Here is a 16,199-nt window from a genome sequence, read left to right as displayed (position 1 = left end):
CCCATAATTTATAGCACCTTTGCAAGTAAAATGGTGTTCTGAAAAGAGCAGGAATTTTCAAGCTGATGCATTAGTCATTTGGAAAGTACTAGTACTTTAGCCTTGGCATTTCATCTCTCTCGCCATAGACTGGTGTTCCTTAACATAAAGCAGAATCCTTTGAAGGAACAGGAACTGTGACCTAGGGTGTCTTACCCCACTTTAAACCTTAGCAGACCAACTTGGCACGTACAAGTTCTTTAATGACCTAGTCTGTCATTCCATAGGGTACATCTTCCCACTGACTACCCAGGAAGGAGGTGACTACAACAACCACAATCACTAGGACAGGCACAGGCTACAACCTCATTCACCTTTACTGAAACTTACCTTGAATGAGAGCATGTGGCTCTATATGACTTCAATGGGAAATGCACATCTATGTCTGAGGCCAAAGCTGCCCTCTCTTTTTTGACCAGACATAAAAATCTCTTAGGGTGAAGAAAAATAATCATTGTGTTTCCTGTCTAGTTGCTCTTAATGCACCAAAGATGAAGTGCCCCTTTTGGTTATTCACCTTAATATACAAGCCATTGTTCAAGTTTCCTCTGTTTACACTTAGACTGCATACAGTCGTCACATAACATTTTACCCATTTTACTTCAGATAACTAAACTATGTTACTGCAAGTACTGAGATATTACCAAGTCATCTAAGATGACTGACAAATTAAATGGAACCAATACACAGTCCTAGTTAATAATAAGAGCTGTGACAAATACTGAACAATCAGGTATCCATTCAAAAGAGATGATAAAAGAACAATTCACACCCACCACATTCAAGGAAAAAGTTCACATTACTTCAATATGACAGCTGGATTATTTTTAAGGTTATGAGCTATAATATTCCTTTTAAAAACAAATTTATTGAGGAGTTTGTTTCTTTCGAAATTGTGGTAAACGTTTTTCCTTTTGGAGACAGAATATATCATTTAATCCCATTTGATATATATATATATATATATATGTACGTGTGTGAATATTTATATATATATATGTTCACACAGTTACATACGAGCACTGGAGGGCACTGTTGAATCCTTACCACATTGTAAGGGTGTTCAGCTCAGGAGTACCAACAACTTGCTCCCATCAGCTAGCTTTGCAAATTGTCTCCTTGCCAACAGAGAGGATTGGCTATATTATAAGTATATAAGTGAAGGCACGTCATCCAATCTCTACCCACTGCTTAAGAAAAGATTTGCCAATTCAGATTCTTTTTGTGACTACAGCATGCAAATATGAAATAAAAGAAAGGAATAAAAAAGTTGACTAACCTAACCCACCTGAGCTCGGCTCACAGGGATCAATATCCTCGTCATCACTGGGACATTCAGCCGAGGCCACCAGGATGTCATCTGTGGTCTGCAAAGAAAATAAAGTCAAGTAGATTCATTTAAACTGAGCCAGCGTATGCTCAGATGATCATTAGCATATCTGCCATCACTCAGATTTATGTAAAGTCCTAAATGCCTGAGCATTTCAGACTTAAAATTTTATGATACAAAGATGCTCTCCATTTGTATTATAATGAGGCTCTACTTTTCTATACATTCATGTCATTTTTCAAAGGATGGTGTCAGATACCAAAAGCAGGCAATTGAAAATTTCATGAAAATTCTCTTCAGCCATTTTGTTCTAACAAGAATGAGAATATAGAGGGACAAAGTACTTGCATTTAGATGTTATTCTCTTCTCTCTATATCCAATATATAAACTATGAATATATACAGAAAAAGCTGGCGGCATAAATCCTAGCCAAAACAGAGCATATTAAATTTATTGTAATTGCAGACACCATCAGAGGTGGTGTCTGGTGGTGAATATTTTTTTTGCAATAATTATACTTGCATTCTTAAGAGTAGCTACAGCACCATATCAACTGCTACAGAATATTTACAACTTCTCAGGAAAAAGACCTGAGTGTCATTTATCATAGAAACATAGAATATCAGGGTTGGAAGGGACCTCAGGAGGTCATCTGGTACAACCCCTTGATCAAAGCAGGACCTAATCCCCAACTAAATCATCCCAGCCAGGGCTTCATCAAGCCTGACCTTAAAAACCTCTAAGGAAGAAGATTCCACCACCTCCCTAGGTAACCCATTCCAGTGCTTCACCACCCTCCTAGTGAAAAAGTGTTTCCTAATATCCATCCTAAAGCTCCCCCACTGCAACTTGAGACCATTACTCCTTGTTCTGTCATCTGGTACCACTGAGAACAGTCTAGATCCATCCTCTTTGGAACCCCCTTTCAGGTAGTTGAAAGCAGCTATCAATTCCCCCCTTGTTCTTCTCTTCTGCAGATTTGTAGACAGCTGCATGAAAACATATGCTTGATGTATAGTCGTGGTCAAAAAAGCAAACAAAATGATCGGATGTATGAAGAATGGGTTAGAAAATAACACTGATAATATTAGAATCTCTTATATAAAAGGGAATACTGTATCTAGTTCTATATAGATAACTATATTTCAGAAAGGATAGAGCAGAAACAGAATGATTCCAGATATGGGTTACCAAAATTATTAGAGGCATTAAAGATTTCCATAGGAAAAGACTGAATAGAGGGGAACTATTTAATTTGCAGAGGAGACAAATAAGAGGGCACATGATAGAGGTGTACAAAATAGTGAGTGGTGCATTGAAGAGAAATTGGGCACTCCTATTTAGCTTCTTATAGTACAACAACAAGAGGACATTCAATTAAACTGAAAGCCAACAATTTTAAAACTGATAAAGAGAAATACTTCTTTATATAATGTACAATTTCAGTGTACAGATCTTAGTTGGATTAAGAAACTAATAGATATTTATAAACCTGATGAGAACATCCACAGTTACATTAGAAATAGAAGAACTAAATAAGTGGTATCTACTTAAGTCAAACACTGAGGGCAGAGGTAGGCAACCTATGGCATGCGTGCCGAAGGCAGCACACGAGCTGACTTTCAGTGGCACTCACACTGCCCGGGTCCTGGCCACCGGTCCGGGGGGCTCTGCATTTTAATTTAATTTTAAATGAAGCTTCTTAAACATTTTTAAAACCTTATTTACTTTACATACAACAATAGTTTAGTTATATATTATAGACTTATAGAAAGAGACCTTCTAAAAACATTAAAATGTATTACTGGCACTCGAAACCTTAAATTAGAGTGAATAAATGAAGATTCGGCACACCACTTTTGAAAGGTTGCTGACCCCTGACTTAGGGTATGTTTATACTGCAATTAAAAACCCACAATGGACCCTTGCAAGCTGACTCAGGCTTCGGCTTGTAGGACTGTTTAATTATGGTGTAGACGTTTGGGCTCAAGCAGGACACTAGGGTCTAGGACTCTGTGAGGTGGGAGTGTCCCAGAGGTCAGGCTGCAGCCCAAGCCCAAACATTTACACTGCAATTAAACAGCCCCTTAGCTCAAGCCCTTCGAGCCCGAGTCAGCTGGCACCGGTGAGCTGCGGGTGTCTAATTGCAGTGTAGACATACCATTAGTGATGTTGTTAATAAAGAACTTTCTCTATCATCAAGTTATTCCATAATTGTCCATTTCAAGGTTACTTTTACATTCCCATGAAACATTTGGTACTGGCTACAGTTGGAGATATGATACACTGGTACATGGACCTCAGGCTGCAGCTGGAATATAGTCATTTCTATGGTCCTATATGGTACTTACCCAAACTGTGAGATGCAGAATATATTCATCAGTGTGGAATCTTACATTTAAGCACTTTTTGCAATGAATAAAGTAAGGAAATCTGTTCCATGTTCAGCTTTTAAACCCATGAGGAATATCACTTTGATGTAACACTTTTATTTCTCTACAGATGTTTAGCAATGTTGTTTATTATTCTTCCAGTTGAAGTTTTACAGCAAAGAATGTTTATTATAATAGGCTTATTCTTTGCTGTGCCTCACAAATATTAAGGAACATATGCTTACAACACTCTTATGAGGTAGGGAAGTGCTATTATCCCCATTTTACAGGTGGAGGACTGAGGCACAGGGAGATTAAGTGACTGACCCAAAGTCACACAAGAAGTCTATGGAAGACATCATAGTCCAGTGCCTAAACCACAGAACCACCCTTCCTCAGGGAAAACCACATTGTCAATCTATGAGATTGGCAAAGAGACTGGGAGATATAGGAAGAGAGAGAGACAAAAAACATGTAGTCTTTTTTTCTATACCACATAGACAAAATTGGAACTGTAGGTACCTACAAATATCCTAATACATTCCCAGGAGGGGGAAAAAACATTTACTGAGACAATTTAAGGCTGCACATTAATACCTCCCTCCATTTTTGAAAAATGGCCTAAGAAGACTCTGCAGTTGAAAACCAACCAACCTTACAAACATGGAAATAAAAAGTTAAGCTCCTGCTTTAAGAAACAAATAAAACTGAAAAACCATGGAAAATCAGCATGAGTCAATCAAATACTCTTAGCTATGTCCACATAGTCTCCTCTTTACATCTTTCCTCCTACTTGTAACACTGAAGACATTCTCTTTGTGCAGTCTGCAGATGCCCAATCAAAAAGTTACGTCTGTGGTATGACACTTTGTCACCACTCTAACCTTTGCTCTTTCTAGCTAAGACCCATAAGTTGCATGCCTAAGAAGTTTCTATTATTATTTTGATGCAAAACTAACATTTGTACAAGTAGTGGGACATGGAATATTCATGCGTAGCAGAAAATGAGATTCTCTGCTATTCCATTGGTGTAATCAGGAATTGTTAAAGAATGTCTTTCGGCATGGACTACGCATTTCTGTAAAGAAGGTCATAATCTGAGCAACCCCTGTATGACTCATATGAAAGTGTGTGATGGATGGATAAAATTGTCTCTGGTTGTTCTGAGAGGAGAGCTGCAAGGGCAGAATTAAATGCTCTTAGGTGACCTTAACTCTGCTTTTCAATGCAGTTTGCAATGCACTTGAAATTATCAGAAAGAATTCTAAACTGTCAATGGGATTTTATTCCTTCTGCATCTGAAAGAATGAGGATTTTTTTCTGCATGTTTACTTACAAGGGATAAAAGTGGTTTTCTAATGTAGCTGGAACCTTATATATGAAGGGAGAACTACTGAGTGTATTTAATAGAAATCTATGAAAATTCCAGCTCTTGGTCACTTAAGGAGCATTAATGAGCAGAAAGAGGTGTTCTTGATTCTATTGTATGTAAATAAATGAATGCTCGGTTTTCTTTTAAAAAATTGTGATACAACATGCAAACCATCATATATGCCAAGAAAGGTCTCACTACAACTGCTGAATATTCAAGTAAATTATATGTGTAAAACTGATTTTGTAACAATGCAGGTTTAAAAGCACTCAGTCATATAGCAGGATTGGACTGAAGGTGGAAGGGGCAAGATGATGTAAGAATTGTTTTCTTCCATGAAAAACACTTCCAAAATATTTGCAGTTTAAATATCAATTAACTATGTGTGACAAAAACAAACAAACAAACAAAGTAAAACCAAAAACCCAACATTGTTTACAAAAAGAGGACAAGGAAAGAGTGAAAGCTAAGTGGAGTGGCATTGATCAAAGTTAGCAATGAATGCTATTGAAGTGCTGAAGTCATTTTTATAATGGATTAAACATTAGCTCTAATTATATCAAATATGAAAAATATATATAAAAATAAAATACTATGAGCCAAATACTAGTCCTTTCTCCAACAAACTTCCCATTTACTTCAATACTTCAATTACTGCCTACATCAGGGGTAGACAACCTATGGCACGCGTGCCGAAGGTGGCAAATGAGCTGATTTTCAGTGGCACTCACACTGCCTGGGTCCTGGCAACCGACCCTGGGTCCGGGGGGCTCTGCGTTTTAATTTAATTTTAAATGAAGCTTCTTAAACATTTTTAAAACCTTATTTGCTTTATATACAACAATAGTTTAGTTATATATTATAGACTTATAGAAAGAAACCTTCTAAAAATGTTAAAATGTATTATTGGCACGCAAAACCTTAAATTACAGTGAATAAATGAAGACTTGGCACACCACTTCTGAAAGGTTGCCGACCCCTAGCCTAGATAAAGGCAGTAGGATTTAGCTCTAGAGTTCTAAGACTGCTAAGAGGTCGGTCCAGATAAATAATATCAAGAAGAGTAAAAGGTCAACGTTAAACTTACAGTAAATTGCCTTTTTCTGGTGATTTTTAATGTGACAAAGAGAGTTCAAATATATTAATATTCCAAAATGAATTGCACTTGTTGTTACCACCCATGATAAACATTACCAATTTACAGGACACCTACACCAAGCATTTTCATTAAACAAGGATTTTAAAATCAGAGCAAAATCCACCCCTATTTGCAGTGAGTGTCTAACAGGATAACATAAAAGCTGGTGTCATCATAATATGAAATCGGATTAGAATGTCTGTTGGGTGAATTGTTCAATTCATTTTAACAATGATAATCTAGTTGTAAGAGATTTTTGTTTTTAAATGGCAGGTGTACATCCTGGAAGGCCAACCCTGATTTCATTAGTTTTTTCTTTTCTTTGTGCATTACCATATTTTTAGGAGAGTTCAACTTAAATGATTGTGCAATGTTTAAGACAGAGTTTATTTTGTGATGTCCGGCTATTTAAAAAGTTGGACATTTGTGACATTTAAAAAAAAAGATGGTCAGAAAAGTTCATAATTATCAGACCTATATAAAAATTGGCAAAAATCACACATTGTAAAGGCTGGAAGTTGAGGAATAACTCCACATTTAGGCTCTGACCCTTACTTACTCACAAGAGTAGTCGCTCTGAAGTCTACATGATTACCTACATGAGTAAGGGCTGCTTGCAATAATAAAGGTTAGAGGATTTGGCTCTTAGTCATCACAGTGGAAATACAAAATGTCACCCAGCTGCAATCTTGCTTGGGGAAGGGAATGGTGATTGTTTCAAAGGAAGCTGCTGGCCAGTCTTTCCAGCTCAAATAATTATGGCTTACTTGTGGCATTAGATACAATAACAGACTTTACAGCAGTGGATAAATATCAAACAGTCTCATGGGCTCTGGCCATTGGATGCTGATGATATGAGACTCTTTTCTGATAATACTTGGCTAACACTAGATTGCAGAAAACAACTGGGGATGAAGTAAGAATATGAAGTTGTGTATATAGTGAACAGGGGGCAGCAAACAGGGGAGTTTGAGAGGGAGTTTGTAGGAGTAAGAAAGACTAAAAGCAGCATGGTTTGGAAAGACTGTGTCACCAATGCCAACATTGCTCCTGACTCCTCCACCTGCCCCTGTGTCCAGACTGAAAACCTGACCATGGATGCCCTACCCAGGTCCTGGTGTGGATATGCGGAGACTGTGGCCTGCATTACCCCATCATGGAAAGCAACGCTGGGGGGACCATCCAGTGTGAGAGATGCCTACTGTAGGATTTTTCATGAGGTAGGTAGGAGAGCTACAGGAGGAGGTGGCTACGCTGAGGAGCATCCGTGCACAGGCAGGGGCGGTTCTATGTATTTTGCCACCCCAAGCACGGCAGTCAGGCGGCTTTCGGCGGCATATCTGAGGGAGGTCCACTGGTAATGCGGATTTGGCGGCATGCCTGCGGAAGGTCCACTAGTAATGCGGATTCGGTGGCATGCCTGCGGGAGGTCCGCCGGTCCCACGCCTTCGGTGTACCCACCACCGAATTGCCGCCGAAGCCGCAGGACCAGCGGACCTCCCACAGGCATGCTGCCGAAGGCAGCCTGACTGCCACCCTCATGGCGACTGGCAGGCCGCCCCCTGTGGCTTGCCATCCCAGGCACGCACTTGGTGCGCTGGTGCCTGGAGCCACCCCATGCACAGGAAGAGTTAATTGAAAACATGCATATGGAGACCTTAAAGTTTGAGGACAAAATCCAGCTGGAGAGTAGTGCAGTAGCACCACCGGGGGAGGGGGAAGCTGCTCCTTCACAGGGAGGAACTTGGATGCTGCTTACTTCTGGCAGCAGGCAGTGCTCCATCCCTGCTCCCAAAACATGGTCCATAGAGACAAAAAAATGGCACGCTGCCCTGGCAATTAGGGATCAGGAATATCCTCCAAAAGTGGTGGAGGAGAAGCCATGTGCCCCCAAAGCTGGGATGATCACCACTACCACTCCCAAGAGAAACAAAGGGTGGCGGTCAGTGACTGCCTTCTAAGGGGGACAGAGGCATCCATCTGCAGGCCTGACCTGGCATCCCAGGAAGTGTGCTGACTGCCAGGGACCTGTATACAAGACATTATGGTATGGAAAGATTGCTGAAGATCATCCAGCCCTCTGACTACTACCACATTTTTCTCATCTGTGTGGGCACTAATATGGCAAAGCATGACCCTGAGCAGATCAAAAGTGACTACAGGGTTCTGGAAGTGAGGGTGAAGGAGTTGGGGGCCTTATGGACTGGTTCAGGGATGGCATTCCATGCTTAGCATAGAGGATAGCATGAAAGAAAGCATGGAGACAATTGTGGAAAAGTGGACTAATGGGTGGTTTTGGATGGTGTTACTGGATGGGCAGAGGGTGTGGGGAGAGGGTCAAAATGGTAACGGACAAGGACAGATAAGTGGGTAGGCGAAGAGATGCTACAGGAATAGCCAGAAAGGTAAAAAAGAGCATTAGGAACATTCAGTGCTCTGAAGACCAAAGGAGAACCGGATTTTGGGAAGGACAGATGACTGACAGTATCAAAAGTGCTGAGTAGGAGGTGAATAAAGTAGAGCCCAGAGATTCAGTTAGGAAGAGGTTGTTAGAGATCTTGGAGAGAATAAGTGCAATGGAGTGCTGAGAACAGAAGCCGTATTCGAGGATGGAACTAGAGGAACTTAACAAGAAAAAAGTATAGACCAAGAACCGAGATATAAATAACAGATTGAGAAAACCCACAGATAGATGCTGCTGTTGTCTTAATTAGCTATTGCAAATACAGATTTTTCCCCAAACAGTTCATGTAATATTTACAGAAGAAATAATTGTTCAATGCTTACTGTGCTTTTTTTCTTTTCTTTACTGTTTGGACACATTACACTTCTAAGAAGTAAACTACTTTACTGAAAATTAATATATCAGATATATTTTTATTTTTTTTAAAATGTGGAATAAAATAAGTCAAACCAATGGCTGGCAGAAACAGAGTATGAAAAATCAGGAAAGAGTTCATGTGGAAAAAAATCAAATTTCATTTTTGGGACTGGATTAACAGATCAATTTTCTACTCAAGACTGTGTAATTTAAATTTAATTTACTATGTATGCAGCTGAACTCTATGACTGGCTGTTGAAACAGTTGTGAAAAGAAACTCAAATATGTTACATTAATCAATCCTATTCCTCAATTAGCTTCTCCCTGGTGTTTATAACCTTCCACACAGTCTGCTGAGAAAGACATAGCAGTGATCTAGCAGTAATATCAGCCCTAGATGACATCCCATTTGGAAAGGGTTCTCTAAATTTGTATTTAACCTGGAATAGGTCAAACAAGTACATCTGTATCAATTTAAACTAGTCTACCCCATATGAAAGCTGAACCTCAAGAGAGCTATCTTGATGCTTAATTTTTGTAATTGTTTTTTTTTTTTTTATCTAGCAAGAAGCCTAAGTTCCAGATGTATTTCCTTTCTTTGTGTTTTTAATAAAATTTACCTTTCTTAAGAACAGGGTTGGATTTTTGTGTCCCTAGGAGGTTTGTGCATATGTTGTTTAATTAGCTGGTGACAACAGCTGATTTCCTTTGTTTTGTTTTGTTTTGTTTTTCAGTTCTTCCCCGGTGTGTGTGTGTGTGTGTGTGAGAGAGAGAAAGGAATTCCTTCCTGTGGGGTACCCTCAAGCCCTAAGTGCGCCTTTCTGGGTTCTCAAAAGGGTTTTTTTTTTTTTGCATTTGGGTGGTGGCAGCATCTACCCATCTAAGGTCAGAGAGAAGCTGTAACCTTGGGAGTTTAATAGAAGCCCAGAGTGACCAGTATTAATTTTTAGAATCCTTGAGGGGCCCCCACCTTCTGCACTCGAAGTGCTACTGTGGGGAATTAGCCCTGACATGGTGGCAGTGCAGTGGGGTCATTCTGAACCAGAAGCACAAACCTCAGGATTTTAAAAGGACACATTTTTTCTTTTAGCAGCCTGCAAAGCCAGGGAGTTTTCTTTTCTTTTCTTTTCTTTTCTTTTGTGCCTGAGATTGAACAGGCACAGAAAGAGTCCAGCGTGCCAAGCCAGGGAGTCCAACAAGCAGACCTCATAATCTTCAAGAGGATTGCTTAAGCAATTTAAAATTTCTCAGTACAAAATAATAAATGATAAATGTTGATGGGATAAAGAAATCTGCATCTGGGGATGAACAACCTATGGATTCTATCATCCTAAACAAGCATATTGGCCTTTGGCCACACTTACTTGTAGTTAGAAAGATAAAAAAAAAACAAAAAACTTTGCATGTCCCTTTTGCAGCTATTTTTATGAATGCCATGATCAGAGAGAGACACACAATTAGGTAATGAAAGAAACACAGTCAGTGGGGGTGGGGGTGGGGAACGACAAATGGTTGGTATTTCACAGATAATAGACAGTACTCCATCATGGAATCTGTTACAATATAGAATACTGAACACTAGTTCGCTCCCACCATGTAAATGGAGGTTTTGTTTTGTGGATATCTAAGCATAATATATGTCATTGTTTACCTATAGTGGAGTGGAGCAGTACTAATATAATACTCTTCCAGAGGGGAATATGGTAGCAAAGATGGCAGATGGACCCCCGTCTCTTGGGTCAGAATAACTAAGCTAGTCACAGGAAGGTGAACATTGTACCACTCTTTGTATCATTCCCCCTGCATAGGGAGGGAAGACAGGCAGTATTACCAGGGACAAACCATTTTAAATACTTCTACGGGCTGAAATAATGTGCTGAATCTTTCTATCTAATTGCTTTCCTCCCCCACGCATCACAACTCAATTTCGGGGTTACAAAGGGAGTCTGTACTGCATCAACAGTCAAAAGGAAGTTGAAGCTGACATGCCAATAACTCTTAGAAATGTGAACTCTTAAAATACTGAGCAGTATCAAACCCACCATTAAAAATAAACATTCAATGTAACAGCCCATTGTTCCAGTGTGCTTTGAATTTCTGGTATTTATAATGCAACTAATCCAAATCTCAAAGTCAAGGACTGGTGCAAGTATTTGGAAAAACACTTATCAATAACAATGGGCAAGAGAGTGTTCTATGGAGCTTGTTTCTCAATGTGTAAAACTCCCATTAAAACTAATGAAAGTGAGACACACATGCATTGAAAGGAGAATATGTTTAAATGACTTTCGGTATGAAGCAGAATCTTCATTCAGTGGCTGGCCTACTGTAGTGTTTTTACACGTGTTTGGATTTGTCAGTTTAATTTCATAATGGCATAAAAACAAACAAACAAAAAACCCAGCTCTACTCTCTTTTTACAAAATAATTGCATTAACTAGTCACAGGTGAAATAAACTATTGGAAAGTCAGCATGGGACCAAATTCTGTGTGTCCAGGAACTGCTTCTATTGACTTTACTTGGAGGTACATGTACACATTAAATGGCATCATTTGGCCCTCAAGACCCTATATACCATTGATTGGTATACAGGCTTGATTTGTTCTGAAAAAGGAACATTCAGTCTGAATATGAAACAGGAGGAAATACAAATCTACAATCACCATTTGACTAGTAAATGTTTAATACAGTCAGCACCTTTGTACAGCGATTTCAATGGACATTATAGGTGGCACCGGTAGCAATGCCTAGAGCTAGTGTTGTCAAACACTTTCTATTATAAGACCCAGTTTACAGTTGTTTAGAATTTTTCCAGACTGTAACTATTTGGCCTGAAATTTTCCATGCTGGGTGTCTCCCTGATATTGATTTTTTTTAAAGGTTTTAACTAAAATGGTTTAATCATTTCTCAGAAGGAGATTTGGGAAAAACGAATTGTTTTGCAGTGTTAAGAAAATTCTTATAACTGTTTTATTGAGAAACTCTAGCACCTTCATGGTTTGGAGCAAGGGCTTGAAGTTTGGTAGACAGGTTGTGTGTCACTTTGGTGTCAGGGATGAGCCTTTTGCCACCTGTATGAAAATCTACCAAAATTTGGCCAAGCTATCAGCCTGTAAAATATTTCAGTTTGCACATGCTCAGTAGAGTCTTGTTAGAGATTCTATGAGCACTTCATACCAGGGATGCAAGGGCTGAGCAGGACTTTCTCTGCAATGGCTACTATCTGCATTTGTGAGGCTGGGCATGGTAACTGAAAGCAGGGAGATTGTTTGTCCTGTGCTCTCAATGCTACCCCGACATCCCAGGCAGTGTGGATGAAAAAAAGAAAGAAAAAAAAAAAGCACCATGATTCAGGTGCAAAGGATCTTGTCCTGGGAGGTGAGGGGAGAGGAGATGATGAGATGGGAGTTAGGGGCAAGAGGCTAGGGTGTGTGAGAGATGACTGGGACCAAGAGCCAGGTGGGAGGGGGCTGGGACAACTTGCTGTGGGAGTGGGCTTGTGGGGGGCAACTCAGACTGGAATATAGAGCTGAGGGGGATTCGGACAAGAAGCTGAGTGCAGGTAGGGTTGGGGAGGACTGAACTAAGGCGCTGGAGGGGCGATTGGGATGAGGAGCTGGGGGAAGGTGGTGACTAGGCTAAGGAACCAAGTGGGAAGGAGAGGTGGGGACTGGGACTAGGATAAAAACAGGCTAGATGAGCCAAGAGCAAAAAGGTCTGTGACTATTAGAGAACACTCCCGTGAGAACCCAGAACAAAACCCAGGATTCTTGAGTCTCATTATTACTCTATTGTGAAATGCACTAGCAAAGAGTGGGTGTGTGCTTGCATGATCCCCTGCTAGTGGGTAGGCCATGGAGCAGATGACAATCTACTACTGCTATTTCAAGTTTACTCAAGTACCGAAGAAGTGGGCTGTAGTCCACGAAAGCTTATGCTCTAATAAATTTGTTAGTCTCTAAAGTGCCACAAGTACTCCTGTTCTTCTTTTTTCAAGTATCCTGTTTACTCAAGTACCAGAGGTCTATGCGTGGATCTAATGGTTCCAATCCTGCTAATGACCCATGTGGGCATCAAAGTGATGCCACAGTTTGCTTTTTTTAGAACCCACAACATTACATATAAAAAACTACATTAAAAGAATGTTAAGTACAAAGTTAAGCACTCAAAAAGTTAGAACTTGCCAGAATTAAGGTTGCCTGTGCAATCTTAATTTGATCCCCTTGTTCATGGGCATTATGATATAGTTTTTTTATTAGATATTGGTGTAGCTTGATAATGCCATGCTACATTTCCTCAGATAGTGTAAATCTATGTAGTGCTGTTGACTTCGGGGGAGTTACACCAGCTGTGAAAATGGCCCATAAAGTTAGGGGAAATTACTTTTAAAATCTGAAAAAAGTTCAAGTAATTTTCTGAATTTTTAATCTGTTTAAAACTGATTAATATTAGGAATGCAACATGGAATTTATGCAATTACTCAGCATATGGTACAGAATTTAAAACAGAACAGATTGGAAAATTATTGCTTAATACAAAACCACGTTCAGTAAATTCCTATTTGTATTTTGATAAAGTCTTGTCATTCTTTGGTACGATTTTTACAAGATACACCCTCTTAAAATTATAATGATTTCATTGTTAAATTACAAAAATACTAAAAGGTGAATTGATCAAAGACTAAACAACAAGAAATGGTGAAGCTGCTCATTAAAATTCAAAGACATTTAGCAAACTCTTGAGTCAAATTCAGAGGTGAGTCTAAGACAGTCTACAGGGAGTCTTTGTTGGTGTAACTTACTCTTTCTTCTGGATCCCTAGATGAGCATGTTATGTCAAGACAAATTATGACTAAACTCCAATAGCCTTATTTTCTTAGGGCTTGTCTACATGGAAAAGTTATACACCTCTACCCTGATATAACACGACCCGATATAACATGAATTCAGATATAATGCGGTAAAGCAGTGCTCGGGAGCGGGGGGGGGGGGGCTGCACACTCCGGCGGATCAAAGTAAGTTGATATAATGCAGTTTCACCTATAATGCAGTAAGATTTTTTGGCTCCTGAGGACAGCGTTATATTGGGGTAGAGGTATACTAATAAAAGGTAAGGAGTGCAATTAAAGCAATACAATTATATTTGTGTAACTCCCCATGTGGACACACTTTCTCTGGATTAAAAACTGGCTTTTTTCAGTTTATTTTATGCTGCTATGGAAAGGGTTTAAACTAAACCAAAAAAAGCCACTCTTAACCTGGAATAACTGTATCCACATAGGGAGACATGCCAGTATAACTATCACAGTTTAATTATGCTTGTATAGTAGTATAGCCCTTAAACTGGTCTAACCTGCATCCCTGCTATGACTGAAGCACTGTCATGGATGGGTATAAACTATTCAGGAAGGACAGACAGGGGAGGAAAGGTGGAGGAGTTGCACTGTATGTAAGAGACCGGTATGATTGCTCAGAGCTCCAGTATGAAATTGGAGAAAAGCCTGTTGAGAATCTTTGGGTTACATTTAGAAGTGAAAGCAACAAGGGTGATGTCGTGGTGGGCATGTGCTATAGACCACCGGACCGGGAGGATGAGGTAGACAAAGCTTTCTTCAGACAATTAACCGAAGTTTACAGAACACAGGTCCTGGTTCTCATGGCCGACTTCAATCACCCTGACATCTGCTGGGAGAGCAATACAGCAGTGCACAGACAATCCAGGAATTTTCTGGAGAGTGTTGAGGACAACTTCCTGGTGCAACTACCATAGGAACCAACCAAGGGTCGTTCTCCTCTTGACCTGTTGCTTACAAACAGGGAAGAATGGGGAGGGGAAGCAGAAGTGTAACCTGGGCAGCAGTCACCAGGAGATGCAACTCCTGGAGGCGCAACTGCTGCAAAAAAATCTAACAATGTCCGGTAAATCTTGATTGGTTTGCCCTAGGCGCTGTACTGTTTAGCCCTTGCCAGTGCAGCTACAGTAAAATTCGGTCAATATATCCGGGGATAGAGCAGAAATCCTCATGGGACATCTCTATGAAGCTCTCCTGGAGGTAATTGGAAAGCCTTTGCATGAGGTTCCTTGGGAGAGCGGCCTTGTTATGTCCTCCGTAGTATGAAATGTTTCCGCGCCAGGCTACCATCAAGTACTCCGGTATCATTGCCTTGCACAGCATGGCGGCATACGGCCCTGGTCTTTGGAGGCTTTCCCGAAGCATGCGTTCTTTGTCGCTGTCTGAAATACGCATCAGAGTGATGTCGCTCATGGTCACCTGCTTTGAATTAGGGCAATGTTAGTATTGGGACTGCTTGCCTGTTCCTTTACAGAACTGTAACCGCCGGTTTACAGCCATGCGGTGGAGGCGGGAGAGGGGCAGCATAGAGGGATCTTTCCCGGGGACAGCAGCGAGGGGGTGGGACAGGGGCAGAGTTCATGTTTGCCGGATTGCTGGCAGCAGGAACTGGCCAACGCTAGGAGCATTGCTTTGAACGTGAAAGTAGGGCAGTGCTATTATTAAAGTTTTAAGCTGCCACAAGTCTACGGCTTACCATGTCAGCCCGCTACCCAAATTCTGCTGTGCTGTTCCGATTCTGTGATCTGCACTGCAGGACCGCAGGGACTGAATGCGAAGGCCGAAAATTCCTGAGTGCGCATGTGATAGGTGCTGTGAATGGTCTTTTTCACAGAGAAAGACTATTTTCTTTGTTCACCCAAAAATTTACCTTTCTGAGGAATTCACTCTCTTTTTCCCATCCCACAGCTGTGGCTGTCTCCCGACCTACCCTGTCATCAGGCTCCCAGAGGCTGTCGCAGATTAGGCGTAGACGTAAAAGGATACGGGACGACATGTTCTCAGAACTTATGGGCTGCTCCCGAGCCGAGGCAACCCTGCAGAGTCAGTGGAGGGAGAACATGTCCCAGTACCAGCGAGCACACAGCGAATGGGAGGAGAGGTGGCGGCAGGAAGACCAGCAGGCAACTCCAACACTGCTTGGACTAATGAGGGAGCAAACGGACACGCTCCGGCGCCTTGTGGATGTTCTGCAGGACCGGAGGCAGGAGGACAGAGCCCCGCTGCAGTCTATGTGTAACCACCGTCCCCCGCCACAAAGTCCCATACCCCCC

The 16,199-nt window shown here is 40.8% G+C and overlaps 1 protein-coding gene across 49 annotated transcripts in view; it reads right to left on the bottom strand.

Annotated features, from left to right (window-relative positions):
• The window catches only part of NRXN1 (neurexin 1), a 1,213,652-nt gene that overhangs the window by 21,308 nt on the left and 1,176,145 nt on the right, over positions 1–16,199 (bottom strand). For 38 of the 49 annotated variants that reach the window (XM_042861199.2, XM_042861206.2, XM_042861210.2 and 35 more), the window contains one exon: positions 1,319–1,406. In XM_042861199.2, the coding sequence (XP_042717133.1) occupies positions 1,319–1,406 (88 nt within the window). The remainder of the gene's footprint in view (positions 1–1,318; positions 1,407–16,199) is intronic. The other 11 variants (XM_042861202.2, XM_065589596.1, XM_042861215.2 and 8 more) reach the window with 1 other exon arrangement.

Source organism: Chrysemys picta, chromosome 3 (assembly GCF_011386835.1).
Source record: "Chrysemys picta bellii isolate R12L10 chromosome 3, ASM1138683v2, whole genome shotgun sequence".
In the NCBI taxonomy this organism is placed as follows: domain Eukaryota; kingdom Metazoa; phylum Chordata; order Testudines; family Emydidae; genus Chrysemys; species Chrysemys picta.
Note: the sequence above shows the minus strand (reverse complement) of the source record. Positions and strands in the feature narration are given on the sequence as shown.